At 41.3% G+C, this 18,357-nt stretch overlaps 1 protein-coding gene across 6 annotated transcripts in view; it reads left to right on the top strand.

Moving 5' to 3' along the window:
- The window catches only part of snx14 (sorting nexin 14), a 39,338-nt gene that overhangs the window by 4,876 nt on the left and 16,105 nt on the right, over nt 1-18,357 (top strand). For 4 of the 6 annotated variants that reach the window (XM_028604877.1, XM_028604880.1, XM_028604876.1 and 1 more), the window contains exons 6-16: nt 398-441; nt 542-629; nt 1,755-1,839; nt 3,832-3,988; nt 5,549-5,624; nt 7,522-7,566; nt 7,725-7,823; nt 10,428-10,542; nt 13,434-13,589; nt 15,171-15,295; nt 17,513-17,571. In XM_028604877.1, the coding sequence (XP_028460678.1) occupies nt 398-441; nt 542-629; nt 1,755-1,839; nt 3,832-3,988; nt 5,549-5,624; nt 7,522-7,566; nt 7,725-7,823; nt 10,428-10,542; nt 13,434-13,589; nt 15,171-15,295; nt 17,513-17,571 (1,049 nt within the window). The remainder of the gene's footprint in view (nt 1-397; nt 442-541; nt 630-1,754; nt 1,840-3,831; nt 3,989-5,548; nt 5,625-7,521; nt 7,567-7,724; nt 7,824-10,427; nt 10,543-13,433; nt 13,590-15,170; nt 15,296-17,512; nt 17,572-18,357) is intronic. The other 2 variants (XM_028604881.1, XM_028604879.1) reach the window with 1 other exon arrangement.

Raw genomic sequence — 18,357 nt, 5'->3', positions numbered from 1 at the left:
AGTTTAAAAAAAAAGATGAGTGAGACTCAGGGACTGACTGACGTTAAATAAAACAAATCAAGTTCCTGTACAGGGAGCACCCGGTCATTCAGTATAAGTTGCTGTGCTCCGACTCCATTTTGTCTTGGTGTTATGGAAACAACAGGTCTGGCTACTCCGCATGTCATTGGTCGGCTGTCAAAAAGGACGTAGGGCGCTTTTTCTTTTCTTTTCAGAAAAGTAGAACATTTTTCAACTTCAAAAAGATGCTCCGAGCTGCAGGAAAAAAGCTCGTAGGACTTTTTTGAAAACACGGTTTACTCCGTACAGGATTAAAATGTAAATCAGACGCTGTGTGAACATAGCCTTAAGGTTTAATTCCTAACCTCTTCTAACGTGTGCTGTGTCCGACCTGTAGGTGTTTGAGTTGGTTCTGGAGAACTTTGTTTACCCGTGGTACAGGTAAGAGGAACCCACTAGTATTTTATTGTCTTGAGAAAGTAATTTTTCTGACAGACACACATGGAGAAGTTGTTCTAAACTTCTTCCTCTTGGTTTTCAGGGACATCACAGATGACGAGGCGTGTGTGGATGAAGTGAGGATGACCTTTCGCTTCTTCGCTTCAGTGCTCGTCCGCCGGGCTCAGAAGGTTTGTTTTATATATATATATTTAACGAACAAGAAGAAGAAGAGACATATTTAAGGCTGGAACCAAGGGCGTGACATTGGGTTCAACGTTGGGGGGGGGTTGAGATCTCCAACTGTCATGGGACATGTATGCATGTATGCATTAGAGGGTGGGTGGTGATGGCGCAGTGGATATGACACATGCCTTTGGTATGGCAGATCCGGGTTCGATTCCCACTGCGATACATCAACCAATGTGTCCCTGAGTAAGACCCTTAACCCCTAGTTGCTCCAGAGGCGTGCAACCTCTGACATATATAGCAATTCTAAGTCGCTTTGGATAAAAGCTTCAGCTAAATGTAATGTAATTAGAGTGCTGATCGGGCCGCATTTTTCTGTCCTAGCCCGGCCCGCGTCTGACAGAGCAGTAACCGAACCCGACCCGAAACTCGACGGGCATTAAGATATTTCTGTCAGAGCCCGACACAGTTAAAATCTCTTTTTTTTTTTTTTTTTCTCATACTAATGACACATGTAGGTTTGTTTGTGTGGAAAGCTTTTATTAAGCAACTGTAGGAAGGCATTCAGAAATGTCAACAGATGAGCGCATCAGCGCATAGGTAAAAAATCCCACGTTAACACAGGCGAGAACCTACATAATAGGCTGTTTTAGATGTTCAATGTGTTAGCCTTTTCTGATCGCTTTGTTTCCAAACTGAAAGTTACATATAGCCACTTTAAATTCTTAAATATATGATATCGGAAGTGGGATGTTCACACTGCGTCTGTTTTACATTATAATCCTGTACGGAGTAAACCATGTTTTCAATAAAGTCCTGAGAGTTACGTACACTGGACATTTACTACCACTTAACAAGTAAGCTGCTGATGTATTCTCAGCTCTGATAGCCGACAGCTGTCTGCTCTGAGCGCTGTCTCATGTACACACTAAGCTCTGAGCTGTTCCTTAAAGGAGCTTCCCTGGTCTTATAACACCAAGATATCCTGCCAGAGCTTCTACGCTCCCACTGGATCTGAGACAGACATATGCTTGAAATGTATGCTTTATTATTGTGCCTGTTAATCCCAAAATGTGTGTAATCTGTTTTTTTTTGTCTTCCACTAATGTTGCCCTACTTGTTTGCAGGTTGATATTCCTGCCGTGTTTGCGGACAAAGTGATGAAAGCTGTAATGAAGCATATTGAAATTATTGTAACCGCTCAGGAAAAAGGTACGCACACGTCACCGATCTTAAAATCTAAAAGTATTAATTCACTCAATTATTTATAAACCTTATTCTTTCAATCATTTATATTAATGTAGGTTTGTTTTACATTTACAACTTGAAGCTACGCTGAAAATAATCTAGATGTAGTGAAAGTTTCACCTCCCAAAACTAGAGCTAGAAAGCAATACTTTTAGCGTGTATAGAGCCAACATATTTCCACATGTAAATCAGTAAACTATGTGTTTATTTCAACCAAAACTACAGTTGTGATGGTTTGAAAAGTGGAAAGACGACCCAAAACGGCTTTTTATAGTTTATTTTGTTTGTCGACTTTGAATTTTACGATGCTAAAATTACTGTTTATTTACATGGTGTCTGGTGGGTTTAGCAATTGCAATTTCGCGGATGTTTTTATGATTTAAAAAAAAGGATCTTACTCTATAACAGAAAGATCTTACTTGAGGTCAACCTCCTTAGAAATCCTTTCCATAATGTTGTCAGACATTTAGAATTATTAATCTGAGTCTGACAGCGGCAAAATGAACTCTTTTGTGAAGGTAAATACAAGCTGGACAATAACCCTATTAACTCACACTGTAGCTTGTTTCTCTGCTGCCGACTGCAGAGATCTCTCTTAATACTGGACCAATGTCAAAGATTGTTGTTCCCAACAGTCAATTGGACACAAACGCATAGGAACATAGGTTGAAAAAAACAGTAGTTACCCTTCAACGACTATCCTATGATAATGCAACAAATTTATTCGGTAAGAACGTGTTTTAATCTTATTTTGTTTATGCCATGCTCGAACTGTTTATTATTAGTGCTGTCAAACGATTAAAATATTTAATCGCATTAATGTCATAGTTAAATCGCAATTATTCGCACATTTTTATCTATTCTAAATGTCCCTTGATTTCTTTTTGTCCCATTATTTTTCCTCATTTTAATGCTCTTCTCAACAAGGAAAAGTGGATTGGCTTGCTTTGGGTCATTCACACTTGGAGCAAATAATCTCTCACACAATGTAACGCTGTCCATCAATAAAAGGGTGAAAAAAAGATGAAAAGATTTTGTCACACAAACAGCCCCTTCAACAGCCCTCTGTGAGGGATCAAAACAGGGCGATACAAAATCAAATTACAAAGTGCACATGTGAGGTTAACTAGGACTCAGCCTATAGTGCAGTTAAACCATGGCTTAATACTTTCTTTTTCTCAAGTTTGCTTTGAACATAGCAGTCAGGCTACTGCTCTTTATTCACCAGAGGCTCATCAACCCAGCCTCTTATTTCAGAAAGAATGAACAGTAATGGTTACCAATAAAAGGTAAGCCTACTACTTCTTTGCTTTGAGCCAGTTACTCAAACAGACAAACCTGTTGACATTTTCAGACAACAGGGAAGCTCGCTTCTTTTGTACAATGTGCCCAGACAGTGAAAACAACCTTTCAGAAGGTACTGCTGTGGCCGGTGTTGCTAACTACCTACTTGCTAAGTGCAAGACCGGGCCATTTCACTGTGTGCCCCTACATGTGTTCACCATTCCTGGGGACAGTCATCCATGCCAGTAAGAGGCTCTGCCTTGTTGGCGCTCCAGACATTGCTCAATGGAACCATTTGGCAACTTTTTAAAAGTAAACTTTCCATTCAGAATCTTACTGGCATCCATTTCGGAGTCTCGCGCTCGCCATCCACTCAAAACATAACTAGTTGTTGCAACAGCATGTGAAAAAAACTACAAAGTTTGCTAGGCCAAAAAGAACGTTAATCTCGCGATAAAATAAAATGGACGCAGTTAAAATGGGTTTGCGTCAACGCTGTTAATAACGCGTTTAACTGACAGCACTATTTATTACGTTTTGGTTTATCTTCACTCGTGCAGAGGAGTAGTGCGTAGTAGCGTTGTTTAAGTACCAGAGCACACCTATGCTGCCTGCACACATGGTTAAATTGGGGCTTGTTTCAAACCCATGTTTCTTTTCCTTTTCTTCCAGCGAAGAACTTGGAGGGTTTACAACAGGCCGCTCTGGAAGAGTACGGCGCCGACCTTCACATCGCTCTGCACAGCAGAAAAGACGAGCTGCTCTACCTAAGGAAGTTGACTGAGATGCTGTTTCCCTACGTCATGCCGCCCAAAGCAACAGACTGCAGGTAGGCTGACGCACACCACACTACCGAGACTTACTCACTCTATTTAGGGAAGGAAGCTAATGGTGTGTGTCCAGTGTCAGCGTCATTTCAAACTCTTCCCATTCATTTCTATGGGAACAACCAAGCAGTGCATTCTGGTAGCGTCGCGGGGACTTTGTAAAAGCGTGGGGTCGAGTCGCTTCCTCCTCATTTGCATAAAGTTGAATCCAGCCAACTTTTTATGCAAATGAGGAGCACCGGCCTCGGGTCTCCCCGGCTTCTCAAAAGCTGAAGAAAATCTTTTAAACTGACTGAATGTCGATCTGAAATGAAGACAGATTCAGCAACTGCTTAGCCTATTTCTCGCTTAAAGTGTTTTCAGAAACATGTTTTTCGGTGAACTATTTTCATAAAATAAGAGAGCTTGTTCCCAACGAGCTGCCATTATGGTCTGTTTTGAAATCCCGGAGCAGACAGACCCACGTGACACGGTCGTCCAATCAGCTGCAAACATCATGGTTGTTTTCCTTGCTCGTCAGTGTTCAGTCATAATCTATAGAGCTCAAGAGAGTCCCGTCCCTCCTCCGAAAGACCTTGGGTTCCGGAAGTAAATGTCCCATTCATTTCTCCCATTGACGTATGGAAAAATCCGTATATAATGAGTTTTAGACCATGCCTTAGGCTAACTAGACGGTACGTGACTCATAAGCACACAACATATTTTTGAATGAAAAAACAAACCAAAAATCCAAAAAAAGTCAAAGGTACAAGACTGTGTTCATATTTTCATTCCAGAGCGAAGGAACTACTCATCCCATAAACCACCGCGCACCACTGAATAAAGGAAGCTACGTTAGTTTAGCTAACAGCTAATTCGGCTAACCGCTAGCTGAGACAGCATGTAATAACTTCAAAATAAAACCTGAAAATAACTGTTAAAATATATAACAGCTGTTACGTCGCTGTAGCCAGTGTTTAGTTTGAGTTAACGTTATTTTAGACTGAATCAAGCTGTCAGATAGCGGTTAGCCGAATTAGCTGTAAGCTAAACTACCGTTAGCTTCCGGGTGGAGGCTAACGGCAGAAGCGTGGAACAGATCGTGATTCTTGCAGTGTCGTAAATCCTCGTGAAACAGAATTATCATCTTGCGCATGTGTGTGACGGATCGTGCAGGCAGCACAGATCGGGTACCGACAGAGGCATCACTGTGGGATTGTTCAGGATTGTGGGTAATGAAGTACTTATCCAAGACATCACGAATAAAAGACATTTATCTCAAAACAAGGTTGGTGCCCCATGAACTTTTGGCATCTATATGAGCATATACAATCGCTAAGTCATGTCAGCATGCTGGTTTTAAGTCCACCATTGACGGTTACCATTTATGGCTTCTACTCCAATTGTCAATGGAGAAATTGCATTGTATTTTTACTTCCGTAACCCGCTGTGGGCGTGACTGTTGAGCTCTATCCCTAGCGTTTTCTATAAGCGGAGCACACTATTTAAAGATCATACACATTTAATTAATATTCTGTAAATTGTGCAGCCCTAACCGTTGGTTATGTGTCGTCTCTGTTCAGGTCTCTGGCTCTGCTGCTGCGGGAGGTCATGGCCGGATCCGTCATGTTACCAACTATGGATTTCATGGCAGACCCTGTAAGTAGAACAGGATTAGAGCTGCAACTGTAGAGGGAATTATGTCTAAAATAAGGCCCTAAGGCCTTTTTTATATCTGACTCCAATTTATTAATTCCTGCGCCTTCTCACGTCAGATTTATGGATGGTATAAAATTACCAGAACACAAGGATCAATCTGACACGAAGAGTTCAGTTAAGCAAAGTTTACGGAGTCCGGAGTTACAGCACAGCTGTGGGTTCACAAACGGAGACTAAGTTTCCCTAGCGACAGACATAAAGTCGAAGCTCGGTCCACCAAAGTCTCCAATGAGTGCCTCGATCAAAGCTGTCCCTGTGTCTTTATTCTCTCTTCTATCTTAAGCCTGGTTCAGACGGCAGGATAATTAGGCCGATTTTAGCCCCGATTCACCCCTCCCGACAATCCTAAGGATGCTCCAATTATGGTAAAATAATCTGATCAGATATTCCTGCCGTGTGTGGTGTGTTAAGACTGCTCTCGTCTGCTCGGAAGGACGTCGGGACCCCTCCGATCTCACATCGGGGATATCCAACATGTTGGATTTATTTGGCCCGATTTCTCCTCGTGTGTGGTGTCCCCCGGGGACAAACGAGCACGCAGCCTGTGTAAAATAAATAAAGTCGATGGGCATAACTATACATCCACAACTGCAGTCCACAGGAGTACATGGAAACGAATATATGAACGTTTATTTCAACGGTAATTAATCTGTGTAATACGTAACGACATTTCTATGAGAAAAAACTAATAACCTCCATATCATGATGTAGGTGTATAGTCCATGCTCGCGTTGTCTTCTTTGACCATCGCCTTTTCTTTTGATAACGTTTTTTTTTCGGTTAAAAACAAACTAAAAACTATCGCCACTGCATCCTCTTCGTCCGCAATGATTGTTTACTCTGAAGTCACGTTTGATTTCGAGGGATTTTGCGAGATTTCCCGTCTGACCTGGGGATGCTCGGGAGTCAAATCGGTTTGTGTGTGATGTGTTGATTTTGCCGTGTGCTGCGCACCACACACTGTACGACCAAAACTGTTTATGTTTTGTTACGCATTTCTGGATTTAAAAAATATATATATATCGGCCGATATATTAAAATATCGGATTTTTAAATCATCAAATATTTGTATCGGTTTCAGCCTTAAAAATCCTTCATCGGTCGGGCTCTTGTGTATCAGCCGATAATGAGTACTGATCCGATACCAGTGTCATATATTTAAATTTAATATCAGCTGTATACTAGGGCTGGGCGATATAAAGAAAGTCCAATATCAAGATATTTTTGACCAAATACCGCTATCGATACTGCAACGATATTGTAGTGTTGACTATTGGTGCTTTCACAAAATATTTACACAATGAGATTTTTGATAAATAATCACTAGTAATGTGGATATAATGACTAAGTGGGTGAAGGCAAATAATAGAACAGCTAGAACAGTCTGGTAAGTTCAGAAAATCACTTTACTGTAATGCAGCCTTTAAAACCAGGAAAAGACACTTATGCCATATTACGATAGCCAAAATCTAAGACGATATCTAGTCTCATATCACGATATCGATATAATATCGATATATTTCTCAGCTCTACTGTATACTACTATCCCTGTATGGATGCGACAAAAGTGTCGTAAAAGACGACCAAAAACATTGAAAAAAAAACATTTAATTTAAAATTTTGACCCAGAAAAACAAAGTTGCTTGTTGGTCGACAGGAAGACAACACGGGTTAAAGTAGACTTTCTTCGGGGCTAAATTACGTGGTATCGGATTGGTGCATAAACTAAAGTACTTACCGATACCAGCGTTTTGGGCAGTATTGGAGACTTTTCAGATACTGGTATCAGAACCTCTTTAATTAAAACAACATGCTGTTTCTCTTTGTTTTTTTTCAGGATACTGTGAACCTCATGGTGCTGCTATTTGTTGAGGACACTCCAGTAAGTAACAAAAAAAAAGTGAATCAGGAATACTGATCCCATGACTTTTAATCTGAATATGTTTGTATATCCAGTTGGGAAAAGAAAGCACACCTTTGTAAACATTGAAATTGTCGTTGTTTCTTTTTTTTTTTTTAACAAAAATCTCTTCATCTTAGTCTCTTCTGTATCTCCAGCCAGAAACGCCAACAGAGCCGCCGTCCGTCCTGGTTCCATTTTTACAGAAATATGCAGACGTCAGCAACAAAAAGCTGTCTGTGAGTAACTCACTGAGAGGGAGAACGTGAGCGTGTCACTACAGGCCGACAGATTTCTATTACATAAAATAAAATGAGGAAATATTTCTTACCTTGTATAGATGCTTCTGAAATTTTTTGTCCCTCTCATCACCATTTCTCATATAGTGTATTGTCTTGTCTTTTTTTTTTTTTTTTTAAACCTGGACCCAGATTTTCATATTTGTTTGTGTCTAAGTGACTGATGGGAACAACAATCTTTGACATTGGTCCAGTATTAAGAGAGATCGCTGCAGTCGGCAGCAGAGAAACAAGCTACAATGTAAGTTTATAGGACGATTGTACAGCTTGTATTTACCTTCACAAAGTGCTCGTTTAGCCGCTGACAGGCTCAGATTAATATTCTAAATGTCTGACAACATCATGGAAAGGATTTCTAAGGAGGTCGACCTTTCTGTTAAAGAGTAAGATCCTTTTTTTTTTTTTTTTTTTTTTTTTAAACCTAAAAACATCCGCGAAATTGCGTTCTCTAAACCCACCAGACTCCATGTAAATAATCAGTGATTTTAGCATCGTAAAATACTCTTCATTCAAAGCCGACGGAAACAAAATAAAACTATGAACAGCCATTTTGGGTCGTCTTTTCCAACCAACACAACTCTAGTTTTGGTTGAAATAAACACATAGTTTACTGATTTACATGTGGAAATATGTTGGCTCTATACACGCTAAAAGTATTATTTTTTTAAATGGAGTCTGGTGGGTTTAGAGCTAGCGACTTCAGAGCTGTTTCTGGTTAAACAGAAAGGTCTCAGAGAGGTTTTAAAGGTCTGTCTCTGTAGGGATCCTTTCCATAATGTTGTCAGACACTTAGATTAATAATCTGAGTCTGTCAGTGGCAAAAACAGAACTTTTAGTGGACCAAATTGACGATACACATTTGCCCCATAGGGTTACATTACAGCCTGGTCTGTGGCTGCCGGTTACAGCGTTCGCGCTTAATACTGGACCAATCTCAAAGATTGTTGTTCCCATCAGTCACTTACACACAAAAACAGCAATAGAGGGTAACTACCGTTTTTTCAACCTGGACCTTAGTCCAGGTTGACAAAACGGTAGTTACCCTGTAAAATAAAATAGACTTTATTAATCCCACACTGGTTAATTTCCCTTGTTACTTCAGCTCAAACAATATACAAAATGTATTATAAGAAATAGAAAAATATCAAATAAGAGTAATACTAATACACTAGTGCTGTCAAACGGTTACAAATATTTAATTGCATTAATGTCATAGTTAACTCGCAATTAATCGCACATTTTTATCTATTCTAAATGTCCCTTGATTTCTTTTTGTCCCATTATTTTTTCCTCATTTTAATGCTCTTATCAACAAGGAAAAGTGGATTGGCTTGCTTTGTGCAAATGTTTTTTTATTGAAAACAAAATTGGCATATACTGTAGTGTTCAATTTCACACTAACATTCTCACTTGGAGCAAATAATCTCTCACACAATGTAACGCTGTCCATCAATAAAAGGGTGAAAAAAAGACTTTGTCACACAAACAGCCCCTTCAACAGCCCTCTCTGAGGGATCAAAACAGGGCGATACAAAATCAAATTACAAAGTGCCCATGTGAGGTTAACTAGGACTCAGCCTATAGTGCAGTTAAACCATGGCTTAATACTTTCTTTTTCTCAAGTTTGCTTTGAAAATAGCAGTCAGGCTACTGCTCTTTATTCACCAGAGGCTCATCAACCCAGCCTCTTATTTCAGAAAGAATGAACAGTAATGGTTACCCATAAAAGGTAAGCCTACTACTTCTTTGCTTTGAGCCAGTTACTCAAACAGACAAACCTGTTGACATTTTCAGACAACAGGGAAGCTCGCTTCTTTTGTACAATGTGCCCAGACAGTGAAAACAACCTTTCACAAGGAACTGATGTTGCCGGTGTTGCTAACTACCTACTTGCTAAGTGCAAGACTGGGCCATTTCACTGTGTGCCCCTACATGTGTTCACCATTCCTGGGGACAGTCATCCATGCCAGTAAGAGGCTCTGCCTTGTTGGCGCTCCAGACATTGCTCAATGAAACCATTTGGCAACTTTTTAAAAGTAAACTTGCCATTCAGAATCTTAATGGCATCCATTTGTGCGTCTCGCACTCGCCATCCACTCAAAAAAAGTGAACTAGTACTACAACTACTCTTTGGCCGGCTCGCGAGCCCCAAACAAGTGTGTGTGTGTGTGTGTGGCGTGCCTGTTGTTTAGTTCACGGTCTATCTAGATCTGGTGTGGTAGTTGTAGTTTTTCTAATGTTACTAGTTGTTGCAACAGCATGTGAAAAAAACTACAAAGTTTGCTAGGCCAACAAGAACGTTAATCTCACTATAAAAAAATTGACGCCATTAAAATGGGTTTGCGTTAATGCGTTTAACCGACAGCACTATTGTACACTATAAACACCCTTATTATAAACAGACGGGTAAAAAATAAAAATGATACATACAGATGAAATATGGTGCGGATGAATGGAAATGGCATATTGAACACAGGAAGTGAATAAATAAATAAATAAATATGCATCGTGTACATAACTAAACGTCTCCCTGTGGCTATACAGGTGCTGAAGTTGGACCTGAAGGAGATCAGGGAGCAGCAGGATCTTCTCTTTCGTTTCATGAACTTCCTGAAGCAGGAAGGAGCTGTGCACGTGCTGCAGTTCTGCCTCACCGTTGGTAAGAACAACCGGCATACGTAAAGCTATGTTTATACGTGCGCAAGACGCCGTGGCACGGGCATCCGTAGATGGCGCGGGAGCAATGAGTATACACAGGGCCCTATTTTAACGATGTAAGCACACGGCGTGAAGCTCCAGGCGCAGGTGTGTTTAGGGTGTGTCCAAATCCACTTTCGCTAGTTTGACGGTGGAAAAAAGGGTCTGTGTGCTGGACTCATGGTCCTAAAGGGTTGTCCTTAGTATCTTCATTAATCAGAGGGGTGTTTTGGCCTTAAAATGCAATCAACCAATCAGAGATCATCTCCCATTCCCTTTAAAAGCCAGGCGCGTTTGGACCTTGGAGCTTGCTGTTATGATGGAGGATTTGCACCAGAATATTTTTATTTGTAATCTTCTGCGTGTATGTGTGTGCTGCTGTGTGTGTGTGTGTGTGTGTGTGTGTGTGTGTGTGTGTGTGTGTGTGTGTGTGTGTGTGTGTGTGTGTAACAAGCATAGTGTGTGCGCGATGTGCACGAGCCTAGGAGCATTTTACTAATGCTCTGTTAAAATAACAATGAAATGCTGCGTTATTGACTTTAGACCAGGTTTTTATTGGTCAATGGTGTGATCACTTCCCACTGCCTCAAGATAGAAATGCGGCCAGAATGCACCTGAACACACCTCCCTGTAAGACCAGCATGCCCAGAATGCACCTGAACACACCTCCCTGTTAGACCAGCACGCCCAGAATGCACCTGAACACACCACCCTGTAAGACCAGCACGCCCAGAATGCACCTGAACACACCTCCCTGTAAGACCAGCATGCCCAGAATGCACCTGAACACACCTCCCTGTAAGACCAGCATGAACACACCTCCCTGTTAGACCATGCCCAGAATGCACCTGAACACACCTCCCTGTAAGACCAGCACGCCCAGAATGCACCTGAACACACCTCCCTGTAAGACCAGCATGCCCAGAATGCACCTGAACACACCTCCCTGTAAGACCAGCACGCCCAGAATGCACCTGAACACACCTCCCTGTTAGACCAGCACGCCCAGAATGCACCTGAACACACCTCCCTGTTAGACCAGCACGCCCAGAATGCACCTGAACACACCACCCTGTAAGACCAGCACGCCCAGAATGCACCTGAACACACCTCCCTGTAAGACCAGCACGCCCAGAATGCACCTGAACACACCTCCCTGTTAGACCAGCACGCCCATGGGCCACAGATGGGCGCAGGTGCATTTGCTATTTAAAAGACGCGTGCGCTGAACGGGAAACTGACAACTAACTGGTTTGGTCTTAAACTAGCAATGACACTTGCTCCGGGTGCAAGATAGGGCCCTTAAGCTTACGTAGTTTATGGTAGCCGCGGTGTGCTAGGTGTCACCACGGCTGTCGTTTCCAGCGCGAAGCTGTCGCGATGCGTGGTCGTGCACCTCTGAATCTTTTTGTAACTACGCCAACTGCGGGCGCTGCGCTTTCAGTTCAACACGGCCGGCTGGGAAGAGCAGTTTTGCCTCTACTGTACATCTCTATTCTATATCTGTTGCCAGGCAGTCTGCTTTGCTCTCCTCCCCCTCTCTTTTTCTCTACTACTTATTGCTTAATCACATGTTATGTTGTCTGTACGCCCTCTGGTGTTTCACAGAATACTGTGGTATCTACAGTGTCGTGCACAGATTGATCTCATAAAGTGACGTATGTATTACACGTTATCAAAACGCATAATCACTTTTTAGCGTGTTTTTCAACGCTGTTCTGCCTCCATTGACCTACATTACAATTTCCGTAGAGAGTAGTATGAAAGGACGGAAGTCTGCAGAGGAAGGTTGGTTGGGGTGGTGGATGGGTAAAACGAGAGATGTTCCGATACCGATACCAGTATCGGTATCGGGAAGTACTGGTTTATGCACCGATCCGATACCACGTAATGAAGCCCTAAAGAAAATCTACATTAAAGTAGTTTATTTATGTTCTTTTTCCGTTATAACTGACTGTCAAACTGGAGAATAAAAGAAAGTTCTGGGGCATTCATTGTTTGTGTTTGTTCATGTTTCACAAAGAGTTTAACCTGAGCCAGACCGACAACAAAGATAGAAATCCTATCACATCCATACAGGGATAGTAGTATACATCTGTTAAAACATAATGAAATATATGACACTGGTATCGGATCGGTACTCGGTATCGGCCGATACGCAAGTTCAGGTATCGGAATCGGTATCGGGAAGCAAAAAAGTGGTATCGGGCCATCTCTAGGTAAAACGCAGGACTTTTGTCCCGCATGTGGCGTTTTCCAATGTATTTTTTATTTTTTTTTAGCCTTCCCCATTGTTTCTTTCCTAAAGCCAACCGTTTATTGTTTTCCTAAACGTGTGACGTTGGTCACCATCGTGTTTTTGTCATTTTTTTGTGTTACTAAAGCCTTTCCCAATGTTCTTTTCCTAAAGCCAACCTTTTTTTTTTTGGGTTGGCGATGCCACATGGTGTGTATGTTTACATTCGCTGTATACAGCGTAGACATACATGTGGATAGCTCAAAATGAGTACAGAAAATACGGCATTTGGCTTTAGGAAAGTGGCGTGTATGTTTACGCAAAGTCATGATGCCACGTTGTCGTGCACATGTATATCCGAAACTTTATGCTCTAGCCTGGCTTGATTTCAAATTTCAAAGCAATCTTAGTATTACAGAAATTCACTTAGCATGTTTTAAAAAAAAAGATTCCTCAAGAGAATCTTTTTTTTTTTGCCGTTACATATTTTATGAGCTTAACTACTGACAGACCGTAAACAGAGATGTGGCAGCTTTGTTCAGCAGCAACTATTCGACCCTGTAACATAAATTCTGTGTCACGTCTGAGTGTATAAAACCTGTGGTTGTTTCCTCCAGAGGAGTTCAACGATAAGATCCTGAGTCCGGATCTGAGCGACTCTGAGCTGCAGCGTCTACACGGCGAGGTGCTGCACATCTACGAGACCTACTGCGTGGACGAAAGCATCGACAAGATCAGCTTCGACCGCTTCATCGTGGAGGAGATCAGGAACAGTAAGAGGCCGTACACCTCGCTGTCGGTGCAGATGAACTCTACCGATTTTGTTTTCCATTGGTCACTTGAGGCGATGGAAATCTCTTTTAAAAGGTGCACTCCAACAATTCTGCACATAACAATCGGTATAAGAGTTGTAAAATGTCTTCCGTGACTTTATAAACCGAATTACCGTGACGTTGCGTAACGCAAAAATCACTTCTGGGTAGACAAATGACAGTTTATCAGAAAAGAGAGGCGAAGTCCCGCCCCTTCCGGTGGACCTCATGGGACCTTAAAGCGTAACTCTCGCCAAAATGCAACCTAGGGTCTTTTTGTGAATATACCCGAGTTAAACTTTCGTTTAAAAGCATAATTAGGACTGAAACGCCACTTTTAAAGGTGCTGTAGGTAGGATTGTGAAGATCCAGGACTTAGCCAAAGGATTTGAACACCGACAACTTCTCAGTCCCCCCCTTTCTGCTAAAGCCCAAAACGGTCCCCTAAGCCCCTCCCCCCACGAGGGAGAATGAATGCGTGTGCATTAGCAGTGATTGACACGCAGTTAGACACCCCCCCCTGGCCCTGATTGGTGCATCTGAACAGGGAGAGGTGGATTTTTGCAAATCACACTACAGGCTGGAGGTGGAGCCAGAGGAGCCGGATTTTTTTTTAAATGACCTGCTTCATTTAATTCTACTGGAACATAGGGTCAGTTTCAGCAAATATGACAGAAAGTTAGTTAGTTTTATAAGGCTTACCTACTGGCACCTTTTAAGATTGACCATATTCTCATTTTTGGTCAAATGGCCTTTTGAATGGGAGAGCTAGGGACACTAGGATTGCATCAAAACCAACATTTTTAAAACACTAAGAAGGCTCGACACAACGTGAAACTTTGCTCCAAGTATCACCAGGGGCTCTACACATGAAATCAGCATTGAGAACATAGTTTGTGTTTGTGTTTACTAAAAAAGGTACAACTCACTTTAGCAGTTGGTCTTTCCTCTCGCCGCCATCTTGACAGTCAAAAAGGGTCAATCTCCTAATGCGAATGAATCCATCTATTGATTTTAGTATTGTTTCTTATATTAGGCTCCTTTTTTCAACTACAAGGTCAATATTGTTTTTAACACAAATTATCTGTGCATTTATATGGAACTAAGCTTTAGGAGCTTTCTAGCTTTACTCTCCTCCATGTTACGTTGCATCCAGAGATAAAGTTTTTTTCCCTGATATTTTTGGTCGCTTTTTTGAAGTTTTTATTTTTTGTTTCCAACGTTTAGTTTATTTGTTTCAGAGAACATGAAAAGCAGATTATAATGAAGAAATACAAATATACATGTGAGGGTGTGGTAGAAACATGTAGCCTCTTATATAAAAACCACAACCAAAGAACATACACTAATGTAGACTTACAAAATCAAGATGTCTTTCTTCTGAATTCTTTTTTGATAGGGGCCAGTTAAAATTGACTTTGGGCAAGTAGAATTTTGTTTTACTTGCCAGACTGCATGAAAAAAAAATCTTAGCATTGAAGTCTTGCCAGTGTAAACTTTCTAAAGAGATAGCAGTCTGACCTGACGCTGTCTCCCTCTCAGTTGCTAAAGGTCCGTACAGCGGCGTGGTGAAGCTGCAGACGATGCGCTGCCTGTTTGAGGCGTATGAACACGTCCTGTCGCTGCTGGAGAGAGTCTTCACCCCGATGTTCTGTCACAGTGATGAAGTAAGGCCTCAAAAACTCAAAAAATGGATAGATAGATAGATAGATAGATAATAGGGGTGTGCATTGGCACTGCCCTCACAAATCGATTACGATTCACCAGGTAACTATTCGATTCGATTCTACGATGCATTGCAATGCATCAAAATTCTACTGCACACAACAAGGCAAATTTTTCATCAGTCATGAGGCAATACAAGCAGTCAGATATCCTGTTAAGATTTGGCTGAAATTTCATGCTTTTTGGTCTAAACAACATACCCAAATTAAAAGTGGTACAGCTCCCATATACTTTGGCACTCTGGGGTGTGCCTGACATCATTGGAAAGGTAACACTCTCAAGTTTTTGTTACAAGTGTCAGGGTGATTCTAGGCCTTACTGACACAGAGTGACAGAGGCTAGAATGGAGGTTTTTTATTTCCGTCCAAGTCATACATCTGTAAAATGATCAAAATAAAATACTGTAAACACATCTGGTGATATACAGATACACCCAGGCCATAGCAACATGTCTCAGGTTATTATAGAAAAAACCCCATCAACGGGACAGTGATCCTTGAGGATATTGAACATGTATGTGTGTGTTATCACTCTCCTGTATCTTTGATACAGAAGTAATTGAAACGTAACAACTTTATTGTCCACTCAAGGCCAGAAAATAAACAGTGACATAATCGATTATGGCACTTTGCCGCATCGATGCTGAATCGTGCATGCCCCGCATTGCAATGCATCGCCGAATCGATTATTGTTGACACCACTAATAGATAGATAGATAGATAGATAGATAGATAGATAGATATGGTAATAACAATCATCCAAAATGATGTATAAAAGAGATGCAAAACTACCACAAAGAGACATAAACCCACTACAAGGAGACACAAACCGACTACAAAGAGAGACAGACTACAAAGAAACACAAACCGACTACAAGGAGACACAGTCTACAAAGAGACACAAACCGACTACAAGGAGACACAAACCGACTAAAAGGAGACACAAACGGACTACAAAGAGACACAAACGGACTACAAGGAGACACAAACTGATTACAAGGAGACACCAAATGACTACAAGGAGACACAAACCGACTACAAGTAGACACCAACTACAAGGAGACACAAACCGACTACAAAGAGAGAGAGACTACAAAGAAACACAAACCGACTACAAGGAGACACACACAGACTACAAAGAGACACAAACAGACTACAAGGAGACACAAAACCGACTACAAGGAGACACAAACCGACTAAAAGGAGACACAAACGGACTACAAGGAGACACAAACGGACTACAAGGAGACACCAACTGACTACAAGTAGACACCAACTGACTACAAGGAGACACCAAGTGACTACAAGGAGACACAAACCGACTACAAGTAGACACCAACTACAAGGAGACACCAACCGACTACAAAGAGAGACAAGCCGACTACAAGGAGACACAAACCGACTAGAAAGAGACACAAACCGACTACAAGGAGACACAAAGAGACACCAACCGACTACAAGGAGACACCAACCGACTACAAAGAGACACCAACCGACTACAAAGAGACACAAACGGACTACAAAGAGACACAAACTGACTACAAAGAGACACATACCGACTACAAGGACACAAACCGACTACAAGGAGGCACAAACAGACTACAAAGAGACACAAACGGACTACAAAGAGACACAAACAGACTACAAAGAGACACAAACAGACTACAAGGACACAAACCGACTACAAGGAGGCACAAACCGACTACAAGGAGGCACAAACCGACCTCAAGGACACAAACCGACTACAAGGAGACACAAACCGACTACAAGGAGACACAAACCGACTACAAAGAGACACAAACCGACTACAAGGAGACACAAACCGACTACAAGGAGACACAAACCGACTACAAGGAGAGTCCAAATGACCACAGACACCCAAAACAACCCCAAAGAAAACAAAAATGACCAAAAAGAGACCCAAAAACTAGGGATAGTTTGCAGATGATCTGTATCAGTGTTTTATTTGGCTGATAACTGACTGTGGCTCTCTATCTGACTCTCTCTTACTGGGGATTATGTTGAAAGTTTCTAATTTTGGTATTTGGCATTTATGTGAAGCACTACTCATATAGTTTATCTAATCATATTTGCTCCAGACTTGAAATCATAGATAAGTTAACACTTTTATGTACATTGTGTTTCCTTTTTGTTGTGCAGTACTTCAGACACCTGCTGCGGGGAGCTGAGTCTCCAGCAAGGAACTCAAGAATCAACAGGTTTGTGATATAGATTGTTGTATAATTTAGACTTTTAGAGAGAGAAAAACATGCGTTTAAAAATGTGACAAGCTGCTGATGAAAACACCTCCCTGAAAAGAAAATAAGCTAAGTTAAGTTCATTTGGTTGGTGCGAGTTCCTCCTCTCTTCTCAATGTTTGGGCTTTCAAATGCAAGATTTTGTATTTCTTGAAAACCAAATGTGGAAACCACCAAAAGGTTTTTTTTGTTGGGAGAGTGAATCTTGTTTTAACAGTGTACTTGTCTCTAGTGGCTGGGTTGAAATAATCAACCCAGTAATTAAATGGATATACAAACTTTTGGGTTCAGTTCTTGATGTAAACATTAACCTGGTGCATTTTAAAACGTATTTGGGGATTTCTTCTTGCTTGTACAATTTACAGTAGAAGTTCCCTAAGACTAGGGTTGGGTACCGAAACCCGGTTCCACTACGGAAGCGGTTCCTACGCAACCGGTAGGAATCAGACCGGATTAGAACGCAAATTTCGGTTCCTCATTTCGGTTCCACTTATTGTGTCGACTGAAATATTTTCCCTCTGTCGCTCCGAAACGGACGTCAAAATATCACACTTTCTCTTTGATATTTTATATTTAAGTACTTTTAAAACGTTAATTATTTAAATTTAACAATATATTTTCAATAAAAAAAAAAACTCTGAATCGGAATCATTTTATAAGGACCGGTTCGGAATCGCAAAAATCCAAACAATGCCCAACCCTACCTAAGACTCTTTTGTATCCAAGATAAACTGGTGTTGCAACTGA

Source organism: Perca flavescens, chromosome 18 (assembly GCF_004354835.1).
Source record: "Perca flavescens isolate YP-PL-M2 chromosome 18, PFLA_1.0, whole genome shotgun sequence".
Taxonomy (NCBI): domain Eukaryota; kingdom Metazoa; phylum Chordata; class Actinopteri; order Perciformes; family Percidae; genus Perca; species Perca flavescens.
This window is presented reverse-complemented; position numbering and strand designations above follow the sequence as displayed.